The sequence below is a fragment of the Toxotes jaculatrix genome, chromosome 24 (assembly GCF_017976425.1).
Source record: "Toxotes jaculatrix isolate fToxJac2 chromosome 24, fToxJac2.pri, whole genome shotgun sequence".
Classification (NCBI taxonomy): Eukaryota; Metazoa; Chordata; class Actinopteri; family Toxotidae; genus Toxotes; species Toxotes jaculatrix.
Window position 1 is genome coordinate 7,556,232 of NC_054417.1, and position 18,994 is coordinate 7,575,225.

General features: G+C 42.6%; 1 protein-coding gene across 1 annotated transcript; it reads left to right on the forward strand.

Annotated features, from left to right (window-relative positions):
* The first annotated feature begins 1,056 nt into the window (after positions 1-1,056).
* Positions 1,057-17,064, forward strand: LOC121178120 (fibronectin type III domain-containing protein 4-like). Its single transcript, XM_041032644.1, has 7 exons — positions 1,057-1,141; positions 10,242-10,357; positions 13,740-13,841; positions 15,272-15,374; positions 15,580-15,669; positions 15,926-16,092; positions 17,023-17,064. The coding sequence occupies exons 1-7, from the start codon at positions 1,060-1,062 to the stop codon at positions 17,062-17,064; spliced, it is 702 nt and encodes a 233-aa protein (XP_040888578.1). The 5' UTR covers positions 1,057-1,059.
* The last annotated feature ends 1,930 nt before the right edge of the window (positions 17,065-18,994 follow it).

Here is an 18,994-nt window from a genome sequence, read left to right on the forward strand (position 1 = left end):
TATCGATGGCTTATTGCTCAGTAAAGCTTTGGTAAATCATTTTAATAACCAGTAAGAAAATCCATTCATTACAGCTTATGAATATAATCTTTGTAACCTGATAACATAATCAACAGTTGATCACTGACAACATGCCGGTGATTCAGTGATGAGACGCGCATCCCCCCCTCCTCTCACCCTCTCCCTCCCTCCTCCTCATCCTCCATCCTCTGTGTTGTGACAGGATTTGTAACGTCAGTGTCGGTGCTGAGGGAAGCACCGTGCAGCCGTGCCGTGTTTATGTGTGTGTTTGATTTGTGCGTGTGTGTCTGTGTGTGTATGGGTGTGTGTGTGTGTTGGCCGGAGGAGTTACCGCCGAAGCTCCTGCAGACAAGAGACATTTTCTGATCCTCCGGGCTTTTCCTATAACCTGTCAGATTAAACCAGCCTTTCGTCCTCTGGATGAGACAGACCACCTTTGCGCTCCTGCGCCTCAAGCCTCCTCGCTTGCTTAAATATAACCCTATTGTCTTCTTTTATTTATTTATATATCTACATTTTTTTATTTATTTAAACCCCTTTTCCTTCCTCTTCTTGGCTGAGATGACAGCCGAACCGCCTGAGCGCTGTCCGCGGTGCTGAAACGCCGCCTCCAGCTGACATTTGACGCAAAGCTGAGCCCGCAAGACACGCGCAGAGCAGGAGACAAGTGGCGGAGAGGGTCGAACTACCTGTTAGCTTCTCCGGACTGCGGGATTATGCGGGCTCCGCCGCGCGTTTGAGACCCAGGCGAAGGGGCTGAGAAATGTCGCTTCATCTCCACTCAGCAGAGGCCATTTGAATTCGCAGCTGCACACCTACTGACCTACTTTGTGCAAGTTGGAAATAAAAAAACAGTGCGGTGCAGGTTCGGAAATTGTGCCTGCGTTAAAAGAAGGTGAAGATGAAGGGTGATGAGGAAACAGCGGTGACCCTGTGGGGAAACTTCCAGTAAAACGCAGGGGAGTTCGGGGGGGGGTGGAAAGGAAGAGTAGAAGGTGCTGAAGAGCCAGAGGTGTGTGCGCGAAGACAGAGAAGGTTATGACCGCGTCTCCTCACCTGGACCTCGGGCTGCTGCTGTTGCTTCTGGCCTGCTGGCAAACACCGGGAATGGTCGGAGCAAGTGAGTCTCTCTGCCCCAGATTTCCCGTTTCTAAGTTAGTGTGTCTGCGTTTAATATAAATCTAATAATCTTGCATCAAAGTTAAATTAAGAAATAGTGTTGTTGGAATGATAAATTGAACAGGAATCAGTCCTGGCAGGTGATCTCTCAGGTGTTTCTGAGGTGAGCATCAGCTCAAGGTGGTTGCTCTTTTTCTTCAAGCAGGATTTTTTTTTTCTTTTCTTTTTTTTTTTACCAAATTTTTGAGAAATTCCCATTTAAAAGAGAAGTGTTCAGACTGGATTTTGGACATAAATGGAGGAAATTATATATAATTAGGAAATTATATATTATTTTATGTTTTTACACTGCAAGCAGGAAGCTGCTGGACATTTTTTCTTTTAGTTTTAGCGTATTCCTTTTTTTTTTAACAAGATCTGGGGAAATCTCACAGCATGAATATGAGAAAATGACGATAATCATACTCTGTTTTGGACAAAAAAAAGGACAATATTCTCTTTCATTGTCCATGTTCTCAGTGCAGCTGTCTCTTTCTATCTGCATCTCCTCCTCTGCATTGGTTCAGTTAAACCCCTTCACCTGCTGGTGGTCGAGTCAGTACAAGACCTCATGCTGTGCAGCCACACATTATTCAACCCCACTGAGCTTCATTTTGAATTCTAGTGTAGATTCAAAAGTCTCTAAAGACACTGAATATGCCTGGTGTAAAAGGATTAGAGACACAGCAATGAAAAGCCATAAAAAACAGTCTTGGGTTTGAATATTTCACTCAGGGTAAACATCACGTGGCTTCAATGAGGAGTTAGAATAAGATAACAGAGAATATGTGATTCTGTCGGACAGCGTGGAATCAGATTATTTTAACAAACAAAAAGAGAAAACTGGATGTTAAGTGGCTTAAAAACCCTCGAAATATTTAAGAGTTGATGCCACGCTGAGTTAAGAGGGTACTTGCCTTGTAAAATGATCATCTTATACAACAAAGGGCAGGTCTGTCTCTCAAATGGAGCCTATTTTTTCATCATGCGGAGCGTTAAGTACATGACAGCAGCACAGCTTTACATTAACGTATTGCTTCGTGTGCACGTCTGTGTGATTTGAAGTGAGTGGGGAGGTGCTATTGCACTATTTACCCCTTATATTTCAACTAGACAAACAGCTGTTATAAAACTGTCAGAGCCTTAATTGAATGTCTATCAGGGGATTAGAATTTCAAAGCAATCTCTTGCTCACTCTCTGGCCTGTTTAATTAGCTGTAGTGGGAATGCACTGGCACGTAAATCATCCGAACCTCTGGTTAGATTCCTGCTCTCTGTACCTTTACACAGTTTTATGTAAAGCAGCCTTTGGCAAATGAATCCAAATCTACGTGCTTCTCCCTGGCTGGATACCAAGAGGCAGCTGATCTGTGTTTACGAGGCTTTGTATTGATATGGCCAATGAAGTGTGCATTTTTTATTTCCCCACATGGCCTTCACCCTCTCCGCTCACCACATAAACATCTCGTCTTTACAGGAGCTCATCAACCACGCTGCATCCTGCTGCTCTTTGCCTCTGGGTTAAAGAAGGATTTCCATTCATGAAAAACAGCTGGAGAAAAAAAAATAATTTTCTCCTTCAATATTAGCTTTAGTTGAAATATAAATCGGTAGAAATTGTTGCCAGTGTAACCACAGGACAAACATACTGATGCAAACAGCAGTTGAGATGCAGTTATATCTGATTTTTAAAGATTGTCTCATGAATTCAATGCGACAGGTAGCATTACTGAATCCACCTGATCATTGCTTCAGGTTCTGATTTCAGCTAATAAAAAGCTCTGTGTGCTATTCTGCTTATAAAACTTTTTATTTTATAATCTAGTAACTTGGAAATAGCTTCCTTCCAACTTGGGGTCAGGTCAGAGCTCGCTCTGCTTGATGAAGCCTGTTTGCCTCTGAAATCCCTGCAGGACAAAACCGAATCTTAGCTTTTCCACATTCTGAATGTTTTGACTCCACCCTGGGCTGGAGCTCATCGCAGATGAAATGATGTTTGCTGTGCTGACATTGAAATTCCTGCGGGGTTGTGATTGATTTTGAAAGTTGTGCTTTTGAGTTGTACTCGATGGACTCTGGACGCTGTGTGGAATCTCACCACGAGGACCATTGAGTAGCTGTTGGGGAGCTTTTGACTGTACCACACCATCTTCTTCAGCAGGTGGAGTTTGCTCAGTTGTCAGTGGATATTTGAGGGGAGTTTATGTGTCTTTATTGGATGCAAAGATTGTGGAGAGACAGGACATGAGGGCCCCTGGCTGGATTTGTAGTGTTCTGGTTCATATTCAACTTTCCACCTTGTACTACATTGCTACAGTCCCTGTTATCATACTGTGACTACAGCTGCTGTCCATGTGTGCCATGGATGAGGATTGGACCATGAATTTGGACACTCAAGGAGACAAAGTTTCTCCAGACAGTACTAAGATCTGGTTGGACTCTGGTTGTGTTTTTAGGTTGCATCTCACTGCTCCCATACGGGGATGAGACGATAAGCATTTCCAGCCTTTTGGAGAGTGGCTCAAAGAAGGAAGCTGAACATTTGCAGCATGTAGGGATCATAAAAATGCACCAACTGTGGCCACAGGAGGTCTTTATTGAAAAGGAGCAGGGCAAAGTGCTGCTTTATTCATGCAGGGAAGGCTCCTCTGCCCTGCTCCGCTCAGCCTCGCATCACGGCTGTCTGCTCATTGTTGATTGTCGTTATTTATTCTCTTTGCTCTCTGAGATTTTCTCCGGCAACCTGACGATTTAAATGGCTCCTGTGTGTCTCCTCCACCTGGGTTATTTCGGTTTTGCAGCACCGCTGTCATTTTGCTGCTCAAAGATTCCCGCAGAGCTCGGTTTGATGTGTTCTTGTGGGACGTGACTCAACTTTTTTTGCGGCCGGAGAGCAAATTAAAATTCTCATCTAATTGCTGACATTTGGCTGCGGTTCTAAAATGCAGTTGCATAATGTGGTCATTAATCAGAAAATATGATTAGCAACTTTCAGCTGACTCACAGAAAGTTACGCAAGAATTTAAAAGCTTATCATGTCAGGTTTTACCTGAACGTGACGGGTCCGGGGCCCTGTGCTAATATTCCTCATTAGAGAGTCAATCAAATGACACAGAGACACAAAGCAACTAGAAAGAATCAAGCAACTTCAAAGAGACGCACAAAACGGCCGCTATGAGGTGAAAATGACTACAAAGGGAATGTTGTTGTGTGTGTGTGTGTGTGTCAGTCTGTGGGGTCTTGCTCCGATGTAGCGTGGGGTCGTTTACATGCCGGTGCCCAGGGGCTTATTGTTTTACAATCCGTCCATGAACATACTGCATCTTAATCAGCATGCACAGGTTGTTGCTGTATCTCGAGCGCACACACACACACACACACACACACACTTACACAGACACCCATCCGCCACAGAGAGGGGAAGGTAGCCATTAGCCAGATTAGGCTGTCTGAGTCTATCAGCAAACCATTTCTTTGCTGTGATTTACAGTCGGCTGTCCGGCTCAAGTCGTACGTCACAGGCTACTCTACTCCAGGAGGAACGATGTCAACAACGACTGTAAACAACGGCTTGTTTTTGTTGTTGTTCTGGTGCTGGCTCCGTCATTGTAGTGTTGCTAGGGGCTGCAGAGAGACGCATTCTTGGATTTGACAATGAAACGTACGTTTGCTATGAAGCTTTTGTCGTCTCGTTGTACAAGAAATGAACAGGGTGTTGTGTGGAAAAATCAAACCACTGCATGTATGTGTGTGTGTGTGTTTCTGAACTTCAGAGAATAAACTAATGACTGAAATAGGAGGAAATCCTCAAAGGCAAACACATCCTGGCCGTTCCCCTCTTCGTCTCAGAGTTATAATTTTAGTATGATTAAGATGACACCCTCTGGAGACCAGTCCACCTGTTCCTGGTGAAGGTTCTTCTGTGTACAGCTCATAACAAGATAAAATAAGATAAATCAATTCTCAAAAATGTCACTGGATTTTTTAAATACCTAATGTTTTGTATTATTTAATTTATGAAAGATTTAATTCAATAATAGAATATTTACTAAGGAGCATTTATAACCTCACACAGCTTCTGATTCTGATTATTATTTAGAACAAGTTGTGTCTGTTTGTTGGTCAGTTTCGATGAGACTGGAAAACATGTATTTTTTAAGCATTATCTTCCTACACTTTGTGTTTAGTGCTAATAAATAAAAGTGAGCATGCTAACACAGCATTTCTCTACTGCTGTGGCCTCACATATTGCACTGAGCAGCTGCAGCACATACCATTTCTGTTAATGCAGACGTCTTGTTACCTGGTAGCTAATAGACTTCTCCTGTTGCTTGGTGATGGATGGATGAATATTTGTTTGCTGCTAAGGGAACAACAGGCACATTTTTGGAAATATAAAATCAAATTTATGGACAGTCATATTAAAAACCTTAATCAGCATACATGTGATATATGAGTTATAGAATAACTGAGCCCTTTTATGGTTATAGCTTGGGTGAAGATGGATGGATGAAGTCTAGATATGTTATGTTTATGTCAGTGTCTTGTGTGTTTATTGCCTGTGTATGTACGAAGTTCATATTTATCGTAAATGTTTAAAAAAAACCTTAGAAGCCCAAATTTGGCTTATTTTGAAACAGTTATAGATCTGAAAAGTGGCTGAAAACATTATGAGGTGTTTTTAAAAAATTATGAATAAGCATAAATAAATAAATTGCACAAACTGGGCTCAAACATGAAGGACAAACAAGGACATGTGTGTGTGTGTGCGCCTTTACATCCACCTGAACTGCTGTATTTCATCATTTAATCAATATCCACATTCTACTCCTTCTCCTACTCCCTGTTTTTCTTCCACCCTCCTTCCATCTCTCGCTTTTTTTACCACTCCCTCCATCATTGATCTTTTTTTTCCTCCCTCACTGTCCATCCGTCTCACTTTGCCCTTCGTCTGTCTTCTCTCTCAAAACCAAAAGACTGAAAATCCACTCGCCATCTCTTGATATCTGCCCGAGATAATTGCTCTCTCTTCTCATTCTCTTCATCTTTTTTTTCCATTCATCCCTCGCTCTGTCATATTCCTGTCGTCTTTCATCCTTGTCTCTCTCTCTCTCTCTCCCTCTCCACTGTTTCTCCCCCTCATCTCCATCTCTTTTCCTCTGTCTTCCTGACTCTATCTAAGCCTCCCCTCTCATCTCTTCTTCTGGTGTGTATAATGTAATTGCAGAAGTCTATTCACTGTGTGCACACTCCATTGCAGCCCTGGCAGATGAAAGCGGTTGGGATTTAGCAGCCGTAACATGATGGGAGTTTGGGGGAATCTTTGCTGTCATTGGCAGAGACGAGGGAACATGGTTTTCAGTGTGCTTCTGTCTGTGGAGTGTGTTTGTGTAGGTGGAGGACGGGATTTATGTGCATGTCTTTAATTATATGTACATATGTTTGTTTTCTGAATGTCTGCATGTCTATTCAATTCCCTCTGTATAACGCTATATGGCCAAAAGTATGTAGACACATGAATGTGGATAGATAAAGTCCTGCACATACATAACTGGCTTCCCGTGCTTGGTGTGGAAGAACTTGACAGGCCTGCACAGAGCCCTGACCTCAGCCTCATCCAGCTCCTCTGGGATGAGCCGGAACATAGACGGCGATCCAGGCCTCACGAAACGTTAGTTCCGACAGAAATCAAAGCGAATTTCTGGCTTGTGTTGAGATGTGCAGACCAGAAACAGAACCCTGAGGTTAAAAAGCGGATGTAAGCAGAGGCAGAGGATATTTGTTCTTGATAGTTGTATTATTTAGCCCACAGAAATCCAGACATGGACAGAGCGTCTTATCTTTCTTAGCAACAAAGAAGAAACCAGCATCAAGAGGAAGAGAAGATGGACAGATTATACCTGCAGCCAACGACCCACTAATGTTTTTCTCCATAGCATCTCTTTCAGGGTGAGACAGGTTGTGGTTTTGATGGTAGTGGAGCTCCAGGAAGTAGGTCAATGGTGCAGTTGTGTGAACGATGAGGCAGCAAGGAGATGGCGAGATTCTTGCTGAACACCTCCCTGAGATCATGGCGGATGGGTCAGGCAGTGTCCCTCTGGCTGTCAGAGACTAAAACTGTGTGCCAGTTTTGGTAGAAACAGTCTGCTTTCAGTAAGTGGAGGAGAGTAGCGGCAAATTCAGTCGGTCAGTCTGCAACAAGAAAAAAAACTGGGATCTACAGGGAACTCCTCCTTTGTTTTCTTTCTAAACAATTTAACTTAAATGTCTAAGTTCTGTTGTTTGTTAGAATAAACCGTGTTTACAGGAGTGAGTTCATCACGGGGTCTGAGTTCTTGCTGTTCATGGTACTTCAGCTCCACAGTCTATACATTAGCCTGCATGAAAGGATTATGAAATTTATATTCAGAGGGAGATTTAGATGCAAATTGACACAACTAGGTATGTTAAGAGGAGGCTGTTATTGCAGCAGGTTAATGCCTTTTGTTGTAGAATAATGTATTTATCAGGAACATATAGGTGTAATGTTTGGGTGGCCATGTACTGGAGCAGAGATGAATCTCAGAAAACGATTGAAAAAAGGAAAAATGTAGCCACAAACATCCGGTTTCAAGTCAGGTCCTCTGAATCAAAGAGCAGGAGCTTCTTTCTACAGGCGCCATTTAGCTCAGACCTTCAGTAATTACACAGGCAGGAATTTATCAGAGAGCAGTGGCCAATTTTTACGCCCACGGGATCAGGAAATAGACCAGAATGCATTGCAGCCACAGGACAGGTTGGGTTGAGACACAAATGCTGCTTTTTCTCAACTGCAAAAAAAAAAAAAAAAACTCCCACCTCCTTGCTTTCGCTATGCTGCTTCATTCACTCCACCTCCACACACTGGATTCAACAGGCTCATAATCCTTCCCTGTGAGCTGTCAGAGGGCATTCTGGGAAATGTAGGAAGTCAGGAAGTCCCAAACTGAAGCGGACAAACCAACTCGCTCACTATCACAGATTGTCACAGGTCCTGTTGCATGAGTGTTAAAGAAAGTGTGTGGATCTTTCCTTTAATGACTGTGGAGCAGCTCTGGCAGGCGGGCCGGCGTGTCCTGCAGGGAGCGGGGGAAGTCTGGCTTGCATAATGAGCTGTGGTTAGCTTGTTAGCCTGAGATAGAGCTTGACATTCACGGTCATACTCCACAGAGCCTGACTGGATGCTTTCGCTTTGGAATTGGACTGAATTTTTTTTTTTTACAGTCTGTCACCAAATATTGGGAGAGTTGGTGTCAGTGCTGCCGTCTCCTCCACCGGCCAGAAAATGAGCAGTTTTCTTTGTTGTTTTTTTTTTTAAGGTAAAGGAGAGGTGATACTGTTTGGTTGTCCCTGCTGCAAACAAGGTGGCATACAGAAGTACTTCATGGAAAATTAAACAAAGCTACAATGCTGTGTTAAAGTAAAATAATAAAAAGCAATAAAATAAGTTAAAACATATCAGTCAGATTTGTTTTTGCAAAGAAATCAGCATCTTTGCTGTTTGTGTTGACTTGTGCACACAGAAGACACACAAACACACAAAAGGACATGCACATGCTCCTCCAGTGGGCACGTATTAATTGCTCTCTGCAGCCAGAGAAATTGATGAGAAATGTGGAGTGCTATTCTCGTCCTGCGCTAAAAAAGAAGAAGTTGGAGAGGATGAGCTGAACTCAATAGTTCCTGACTCGCAGTTAAAACCCAGTTTTTGATTCCATTAGATGTTATATCATCAGCGCTGAGCTGAAGGATGCTGCTCGTTTCTGTCGCTCTTCCTTTCCTTTCCGGGTTTTATGTCTTCATGTCTCATTTGGTCTTTCTTGCCATTGTCTTTTGTGCTTTTTCTGTCTCTATGTGTGTCTTTCTGTGTTTTGTTTTTCTGTATTTCATTCAGTCGTTTTGTCTCATTTTGTTTTTGTTTGTCTCTTTAATTTGTGTTATGTGTCTTTCTTTTTTTTATTGCATTGTCTTTGTTTCTGTTTTCCTTTTATGGCTTTCTTTTGTGCCGTCTTTCTGTCTCTGTGTCTTTCTGTGTCACTTCAGCTTTTTCTACCTCTTTCTTTCATGTCTCTTTTCTTTCACACTCTTTGCTTGTTTCCCTCTTTCTTTCCTCCAGATGTTTCAACTGTGTTGAAGGGGGTTATGTCTCCCAGCTCCCCTCTTTCTCTTTCTGTATCTCTTTTTTCCTTTTGTTTTATTTCCCTCCATCCCTGTTTCCTCCTTTCCTTCCCTCCTAATTCTTCCTGTATACCTCATAAAAATAAAGGTAAAGAACAAGTTTTCTCTCTTATTTACCTTCTTTTTCCTTTGCCTTCCGTAGAGGTCGCAGCTTTTGCAGATGATTTAGTGTTAGAAAAAAAATCTCCCACTCTCTTGGTGAGCACTTCAGGTTTCCCATCACTTTTAACCTGCCCCCAGAGAGTTATTAATATGAGCCCTGGAGTGTGTGAGCACTGTCTGAGTGTGTATGTGTGTTTCTCATACTTTGCACGTGATCATACATTTACATCTTAGCCATTTAGCTGACACTTTAATCCGCCACGAATCACAATGACAGAGGAGACCACCATCTTGCTCAAGGACACTTGGACAGGCGCTGATAGAAACTCACACTCACCAAAAAACACGTGGGCATGATGGAGTATCTGTGTGGATGTTTTTTTTTTTTTTTTAATTCAGGACATCCAGCTGGAGTTGAAGACACTGTAAGAACTGGGGGATATTTGTGCATTAGCCAGTGAATATGAGCGGATGCTCACCAATCATATATTGGTGTAATGTTGGCGTGTCCACATACATTTGGCCTTTTAGTGTATTTCCTGGAAGTGCAGTAGAGTTTGGGCTCAGAAGCTGTGATCGTGATTGTAACATTCAGGTGTCCATATACTTTTGGCTGAATTGGGTGTTATGTTTTTCAATTCGTCTCCTTTTCTGATTTAGCTTTTTTTCTTTGTTGCAGCAGGACGAGGATGCTCTGCACACAAGCCTTCCCAACTGTCCCTCACATCTAATATATTAATGTGTATGTGTATGTGTGTTAACAGCTGTGCCAGCAGCCCCGGTGAATGTATCGGTGACCCAGCTGAGGGCGCACTCGGCCATGGTGACCTGGAACGTCCCTCAGGGAGATACTGTCATTGGATACGCCATCTCACAGCAGGTAAAGTACAGTAGCCCTGTATCATCACTGTGTGTGTGTGTGTGTGTGTGTGACAGTGAATAAAGCAATTGAGCTCAAAAATGGATTTTTCCTAATTGGTTTAATCCTCAAAAAGCTTGAAAAACAATTTCTCAGGCTTCCCATTAAACTCAGTCAATCAGCCTCACGTCAAATTTACCCTGATCTAACCTTTTCTCCCTCCGAGCTCTCATTTGGTTGAAGGCCAATTAATTTTGCAGGGATACAAATTGAAAGGATATAAATTATGAACCAAATGCCCAGAAAACTTGGCTTGCTGCCACGTTCTGGGCCAGAAAACAGCTTTTTCAAAGATGAATCATGTATTTTTTTTTTTTTTGTGATCCGTCTTCATTTCCAGAGGAGTGGACTCTTCTTCTCTTCTTTTTTTTTTTTTTTGTTCTGCTGTTGTCTACAGGGGTTTTTAAAACGCTGTGTCATTCTCGAGGCCAGTAGACAGTCAGCATTCTGCTCTAAGACACTTTCCCTCATGAGGGGTTGAATGTGTCTCCTAAAAAAAAAAAAAAAAAGAAAAAAGTCTGGAAATGCCAGTGCAGTGTGCTCATAAACATTTAACTTGAAAAGCTTGTGAATGTCAAGCCTGGCTGCTGTTTGACGTAGGTACTTGAAGCAATAATGTAAAAAAAAAAAAAAAAGAAAAGAAAAAACAAATCTCCTGATTAGAAAAGTTTCCAGCCAAAAGAAGGCGTGTAACTTTCTAAGTATCCAATCAGCAAGAAAAAAGCATACAGGCACAGGTAATGAAATAGCTGAATTGAAATATAACTACTAAGTAAATGAACATTGTGTTGTGGCTCCGATATTTTTAAACACTTTTAATTATATAATATTTTCCTATAGTTGAATTAACTGGCCTGATTAGTGTTTTTCTCTCGCTCTCATTTGCAGCACAGGTGTTACAGCTCACTCTGTATTTGTTTCCTAATGAAAAGGTAATTCATATTTCGTCCTAATTAGCTGAGCTGCTCTGCAGTCTCTCCAAGTGTCCCCAAGCAACTGCAGGACTGCCAAAGTGCCCCCTGGAGTACAAGTGTCCCTGGCTGCATCACTGTAAAAGACATTTCACATTAATTCTGCTCGTGCATCGCCACGTTTTGTTCGTCTCACATCTCTAGAAACTGCAGGCTGCAAACTCAGCTCGGCTCATTCTAATCAGTTTTTACCACCCACAGTTTGGCGAAAAGGAGAATCAGACATTAGCTGAGCTCTGAGTGGGAGTTGTCTCCATTAGTGGAAATGATTTGGCCGGGACTCGTCTCACAGGAGGAACATCCACAGCGGCGGCAATGCCAAACAACTGTTGTGTTTTTTTGTTTTCTTTTTTTTTTTGTCCACTTTTAAAATCGCCTCACGTCTGACTCAGAGTCCATCGACTTAGTGGCATTTTCCAGAAAACAGAGGGATGTAAAACATCTCCTGCTAATCTCAGAAAGCACTTCTGAAAAAACCTTACTCAAATATTAATAAGGGAGGTAATGGGAGCAGGTAGATGCTGCTGCAGAGAGGGTATCCATGCAGAAGGTTGAGCTCTTTTCAAAAGCTGTTGTTGATAAAGGTGAAAATGAACAAAAGATCAAAAAATGAAATGCAGTTACATGAAATTATGCTTCTGTCAATCAAGTATATCTTCAGGGTTTTTTTTCTTAGAAGCCAGTTCATTTAAAAACAAGCAGCAGCGGTTCAGTGTCGAGCTTTAGCTGTATGTGATTTGAATCCACATACAGGCGGCTTTTCAGGGGATTATTTCATATACAGTATCTTTCAGTAACAAGCTGAGCCTCCTCTTTGTGAAGGAGAAACAGGACGAGTGAATCTGCTCAGACAAAGAGTTGCCTCACTCATCTGAAGTTGTTCCAAATCCCAAAGCGCCGGCTGCTGAGATTCACACATTATGCAACAGCACTCACACACACACAGACACTCACACACACACACACACAGAGGAAGTAACCCAATTTCAGGTTACATCTCCGAAACTCCCAATAATCATTATTCCGATTCATAAATCCCAAACTATCACAAACACAAGGTTAATTGATGATTAATGTGCGTACGTGGGTGGACGCTGATGAAATGAATCCGAGCTGGGTTTGCAGACAGTGTCTGTTGTAAACTGTAGGCGTGCTTTGAGGTTTCTCAGCCTGCTACTAGGAGAAAATTGTCAGTGCATGACAACAACAGAGGCGAGATTTGTTCCTGCCGCCCCTCTCACTGAGATGCATGAGGCTGCTGATTTATTTCTTGACCTAAAAGTAGTTGAAAAACCGAGGTTTGGCAGCTGCACCTGTAGACGCCATGGTCGGTCATCACAGAAGAAACGTTTTGCTGAGGTTACCCTGAGCATCACATCGCGCCTCTTCTGTGCTTTTTAAAAAAAAGTATCTGAGGCGTCGGTTTGTCTCAGCTGATCCACAACCAGACAATCTTTTCTTTTACAGCCACGGAAACAGAGCTCCCTGCAAAACCTTTCATTTGATAAATAAATTCCCTCCACACTTGGTCTTGGACCGTCGTATAATCATTTAATTCTCTCAATACAATTCATTGCATCAAATTTATGTCCCTCTCAGGCAATTTACAATCTGTCCTAACCTCTGAGTGGGGCGTGTTAGATCCATAATGAGTGGAAATATGCATATAATGCAGCAAAGCCCTTTGATTTTTAGAGTTAAAATCAGTTGAAATAAATCTGATCATGTATTTAGTAACTTTCCGTAGTATTCAGTTTCATCCTGTAGTAGTCACTGTGTGGGAGGACTGGGATGTGACAGTAAAGTCACATGCTGTCAGATGCCTTTTTGCCTGAATGATGGAGTGTGCAGAGTTTTGTTAGAATTTGTTGGATTCAGAGTTTTAGTTCCAAAATCTGAGGTTCTTGCAAAATATCCATAGAATCACTGGCACCGATCAACAAGCCTTTAAACCCCTGAAAAGATACATTTTCTTTCTCCCCAGTAAAACTTTCCTTGCTGACCTGCTGCTCTCAGGGCTGTCAGAGGAGCAGGAGACACCACTCTGACTCTGCTGTTTCTCTGATTCAGACATCTGGAAGCCTCAAGTGTCCTGCCAGCCTCCTATTTATTGACTTTTCCTCCTCCTTTATTGCTTTATAGCCACATTTACTTTCTGGGAAAGTTGTGTCTCATTCTAAAGCAGACTTAATGCCATTGGCTGGATAGTCGGCTTTAATCCAGTGAGGGCGGGGGGGAAACAGTTGGTGAGGATTAATGGAGTTCTTCCCATGCATTTGTTAATACTTCTACATCTCAATGTCACAAAAACAAAAGAGATGGCTGCGGATTTCCTTCATGTCTCTTCATGTATTTGCACGTCTCATTTCCAGAGGCCGGACGGCCTGATGCAGCGCTCCATCCGAGAGGTGAACACGTCCAGCCGCTGGTGTGTGCTTTGGGACCTGGACGAGGACACCCATTACAGTGTCCAGGTGAGATGTGCACACACTCTTTTATGTGTCTTCAGCCTCAGTGCGTCCAGTTTGTGGTTATCTGTGACTGTGTTATGTCTGCTCAGAAAACCTTTTCCTTTGTTCTCTCGGTTTGATCAAGGACTCAGAGAGACGATACCACTGTCTTTGTAAGGCACTGATAATGATCCTAGTGTCCAGCAGTCCAAAGAAATAATATTCAGTCCCTGTCCATAACTCATGGATTGAACTATAAATACTTATACATCTACATGGTTGCAGCTTTATCTTGGAGAGCACATACAGAGAGTGTGGACTTGAGCTGTGTTTTGTCAAACTTGTAAAAATGTGCAAAAAGAAATCAGTAAATGAAATGCAGATATCTGCAGGGCAGCTTTAGAACTTCATCGATAATAAATAGCATTTTAGAAATGAACTCTTACTTTTATTAACCTCCTCTCAGTGTATAATTAACATGCACTTTATTTATGGCACATCTATTAGTTATTAAAGCTCAGTGCTTAAATCAAAAGCCAGCCCAAAGCCAGCTACTCTCTGAAGGAGGGGTATCTAAAGTGACTCTATTATCATGACACTATTAAACTTTTTATAATCCATTATAGCTTAATAGACCGACGCAAATTGTCCTTCAGAGCTGGAGGACTTGGTTAAATAAGCAGCAGATGTCCTGCAGAAGTGTCATTGAGCAAAGCACTGAAGCCTCACCAGCACCGGTGGGCTGGAATTTGACCTCTGACCTCCCTGTAGAGGGCAAAAGACAATTTCCCCATGGGAACAGATTAGGGCTCTGATCAAATGTGCAGCTCTCCGATACAAAAAGTCTTTTGGATACTTTTAGACTAATTCAAGGTCTTGTAATGAAATGTTTTAGTCAACTTTTGTGTTGTACCCACTCTGCTGCTGAGGAGAGTTATTTTCCTAAAGTGACTTGCAGCAACCTCCACAGAAAACTTGCTGCTTCCAACCTCAGTGTGGTTCAGTGTGTAGGTGGAGACAGTGGTGATCTGTGATGGATTTCTCTCCTTTACTTCCTGTTTCCAAACTCTGCTGTAGCTGCTAGATATAACTCAGTGTTCTGTTTCATAGAGAAACACACCATCAAACGTCATCTTGAATGGATTTAAACTTTCAAATCTGAGTTCTCTCTGTTATAGCTCTCACTCTGCTTCTGCATTTACGGTACCGTTCGTCCTCCAGTGATCACTCAGGATCCTGGCTCTGAACCAAACCACCATTTACTCGCTAAATACACCCTTGCAAGCCAGTTTCTTCTCACCGTTACATAATGTCGTCCTCCGTTAATGACAGGCCGGGAATGCACCCAATGTTTTGAGTGTAGTCTGATGATATGGCTCCATCTTGGCTTCAGTATTTCCTTAAAAATACTGAAGCTGTGTGGTACTTTCTGCTCTCTGCTTTTATGGGTTTAGGTGCAGTCCGTCGGGCCGCACGGTGACAGCCAACCCAGCCGCGCCGTCCACTTCAGGACCCTGGAGAGAAGTGACCATTATCCAGCCGGAGTCCTGGACCACCGTAAATAAACACAAATAAACACACAGACACACAAAGAAAAGGCACACTCTTGTCTTTTTCAGAAAACAAGTTATAAATGTATTTTTGACATTTTCCCATATAATTTACTGCAGTCATTACACACAGGTAAATGTACATTTCATTGACATTTTTTTTGTTCCTCATTAATAATATCTGACAGTGCTGAATCTTCATTTGTTCTCAGATGAACCAGCGATGGAGGGTCTGGGTATGACTCCTCACTTACAGACAGGAGAGCTGCTCATTATCACCACTGTGCTGCTGCTGTGGGCAGGTCAGGCTGGATGTGTGCGTGGGCGTGTGGATGGGTCTGCTTGACTGTGTGTAGACTCTGCATGTAAAAGGCAACCCCCCCCCCCCCCCCCCCCCCCCACCACCTCCTCCTGCACAAGAGCCACAGATTCAAAGAGACATCTCTGTGGTTGTTTTGCATGTTTTTTTGTTGTTGTTGTTTTGTGTCTCTTCGTGGTCGTTATGTCTGTGTTTGACTTTCTTCACTCTCCTGTTCTCCATGTGATTGTCCCCTCCAGCCGTCATCGCCCTCTTCTGCAGACAGTACGACATCATCAAAGACAACGACTCCAACGGCACCAAGGAGAAAGCCAAGAGGCCGCTGGTCCGCGCCACTTCCTCCTACTACAATGCTTCAGCCGGCAGCTCGCCCATCTACCACAATGGAGCCGTACGAAGCAACAGGGTGAGTCACTCCTCATTTCTCCACCAACCTCCAACCTTTGCTCAGAAAACTTCTCCCTCTCATCCTTCTCCATTTTGTTGCAGTGCTACTCTATAATGCATGATCATTCTTGGTTGCCAGGAATATTTTGTACTGTCTGAAGAGCCTTTGTAGCTGCATCAGAGATCTCCTAGCAACCAGAGCTGCTGCCATCATGGCTAAATATAAAACAACCAGGCTGGAAACAGCTTGCTGGGTTGTTGCTGTGTATCTATTGACTGACATGTTCAGTAGAAGTGAGCAGTCTGACAAGGTAAATCTGTTTCCAGATACAAGTGAAGATGAGAGGAGTTAGAGCACCAAGCAGCACAGCAATGTTCGCCTATTTGAAAACTGCGTGTTGGGTTTTCTGCTTGAATTTAAAACAAAGCTCTGTTTGGCTGCTGTGATAATTGAAGATGGTAGTAAAAAAAATCAGATTTGAAATATCTTGAAAGTTCCCTGTGGACTGCTCAAAGCTGTGTGGTGAGGCTGCATGCTGATTAAAAATGTTTTTGGCAAAAATCTAACAAGAACTTGTTGTATTGGCACAAGTCGCCGCAGGGCAGAGACGAGTTGAAGGCAACAACAAAACACAATGTGCTAAACATGAGTCATTTTATGTCTGGTTGCCTTGATAACAAGGAGTGTCTCATCACCCTCCCCAAAGTCACAATTTCTTATTTCTAATGTTTTTCAGCCAAAAAACATGAATCCACAGGGACGCATTGTGCTGTCACACATGAGTTTAATGGGTTATTGATTGACGGCCATTATATGTGGAGTGCATTAAGGCACGTGGCTTTGCATGTGAACTGGACCCACACACTTTATGAATCATGTTCATGTATGTGACCCTCTGCCTCTTTGTCCTTATGACTCATGTGTTAATGCACTTGTTCCTTTTTTCAGCTCCACAGAGCCTCCTCCTCCATCAGCATCATCAGGGTCTGAGTTGGGATGTTTGTTCAGCAGCCCAGGACAAGTGGAGCCGACGATGTGCCGAACTTTGGTGAGATTATCATGAGAAGCAGAGGATTTATAGACCTGCTGGATGTCTAATTTATTGTAAAATATGGGCGAAGTGAGAAGAACTCCATGCAAATCAGAATTGAAATCTGTCTAAGGAGTCACACTTTGGATGAAGTGGATGACTACTGCACTCTAGTGGCACAAGACTGCAGTGTTAAAACATCATGGCCTCCTGTGGTGTCGTATCATTGCAGCTTTTTCTTGGGTCCTTCCCAGCAAAAGAACTAATATCAAAAATAATATAAAATGTTTTTCTCCTCTCTGATGTCAAAGACTAAATGCTAGTATTTGCCAGCATGTCGGCCAAATCCTGTCTGCCTCAAACTAATTGATTTTTCCAACACATCTGTGTGTGTTATACCCTGTGTGCACATTTGACTACTATTTTTGTGTGATTTATACATTTTTAAATTAATAATCAATCATTTGATGTACAGTACTAACATCAAAAACAGTGTATTATATGTAATTAGAATCTGTACATATATTGAAGGCAGGTAAATTGAAGTTAAAGGTAATTTAAGTGTAATTTAAACATTTGAATGTATGTGACGATGGTGCTGGAGGTGGGAAACAGCAGTTTAATCAAGTCAGCTCATGTTTTATCATTAACTTATTGTACTCAGAGAATTCATCCTTTCAAGTCTTGTGACCTAAAATGATGAATCAACCAAATCTCTTTGATTTCTTTAGCTTATCTCCCCGGAGTGCAGTTTGTAGGTTAAAATTGTTGTTGTAAAGATGTTTTTGGACAGGAAAATATTTTATCTATAAAAAGTGATCATTTGATCATGCAAAAAACTCCATTGTTGTAGTTTAGTTTGACTCAGTCAACCAAAATAGCAGTCTTTCACTGTGTATCCAGGTTGGATGAAGAGTCTGCTCATAATCTGTTTATGTTTGTATTCTACAGTTTATTGTATTCTACAATAAACAAGAGGGAGGTACAAGAGGTGTTACAGAAACAAACAAGTATATACAGACTATTGTATTTTTTCCCCTTCTTACATGGTGTCAATATCAATGTTTTTAAAGTTCATCTGCTGTTAATGTTCATTAATGCTTGTGGAGATTTTCAGGTTTTTATGAGGTGTGGACAACAGATGGCGCCTGAACTCCATCCCAGGAGGTAATTAGTAGTAAATGAATTGTAGTGTAGTGTAGTGTAGTGTAGTGTAGTGTAGAGTAGTGTAGTGTAGTGTAGTGTAGTGTAGAGTAGTGTAGTGTAGTGTAGTGTAGTGTAGAGTAGTGTAGTGTAGTGTAGTGTAGTGTAGTGTAGTGTAGAGTAGAGTAGTGTAGTGTAGTGTAGTGTAGTGTAGAGTAGTGTAGTGTAGTGTAGTGTAGAGTAGAGTAGTGTAGTGTAGTGTAGTGTAGAGTAGAGTAGAGTAGAGTAGTGTAGTGTAGAGTAGAGTAGAGTAGAGTAGAGTAGAGTAGAGTAGTGTAGTGTAGAGTAGAGTAGAGTAGAGTAGTGTAGTGTAGTGTAGTGTAGAGCAGAGCAGAGCAGAGCAGAGCAGAGCAGAGCAGAGTAGAGCAGAGTAGAGTAGAGTAGTAGTGGTGGTGGTGGTGGTGGTGGGGTTCGGTGGTGGTGGTGGTGGGGTTCGGTGGTGGTGGTGGTGGGGTTCGGTGGTGGGTGGGGGGAGGGGTTCGGTGGGGGGAGGGCGGTGGGGTTCGGTGGGGGGGTTTGGTGGGGGGGGGTTTGGTGGGGAGGGGGAGGGGGGTGGGGGTGAGAGGCCCAGAGGCTGGAGGGCACTCAAAAAACGGGAAGGGCTACAGCTGTTCAAAAAAATAACATAACCCCCCTTGTTCACCTCCCCCGAAACTCGGGGACCTCCACCCCCCCGAGCCCACCCTC

Excerpts from the sequence above, each read along its gene's own strand:
- LOC121178120 (XM_041032644.1), top strand. The coding sequence starts at position 1,060 with ATGACCGCGTCTCCTCACCTGGACCTCGGGCTGCTGCTGTTGCTTCTG. Across the intron at positions 13,842-15,271 it reads ACACCCATTACAGTGTCCAG|GTGCAGTCCGTCGGGCCGCA; the intron begins GTGAGATGTGCA and ends TTATGGGTTTAG. Across the intron at positions 15,375-15,579 it reads AGCCGGAGTCCTGGACCACC|ATGAACCAGCGATGGAGGGT; the intron begins GTAAATAAACAC and ends ATTTGTTCTCAG.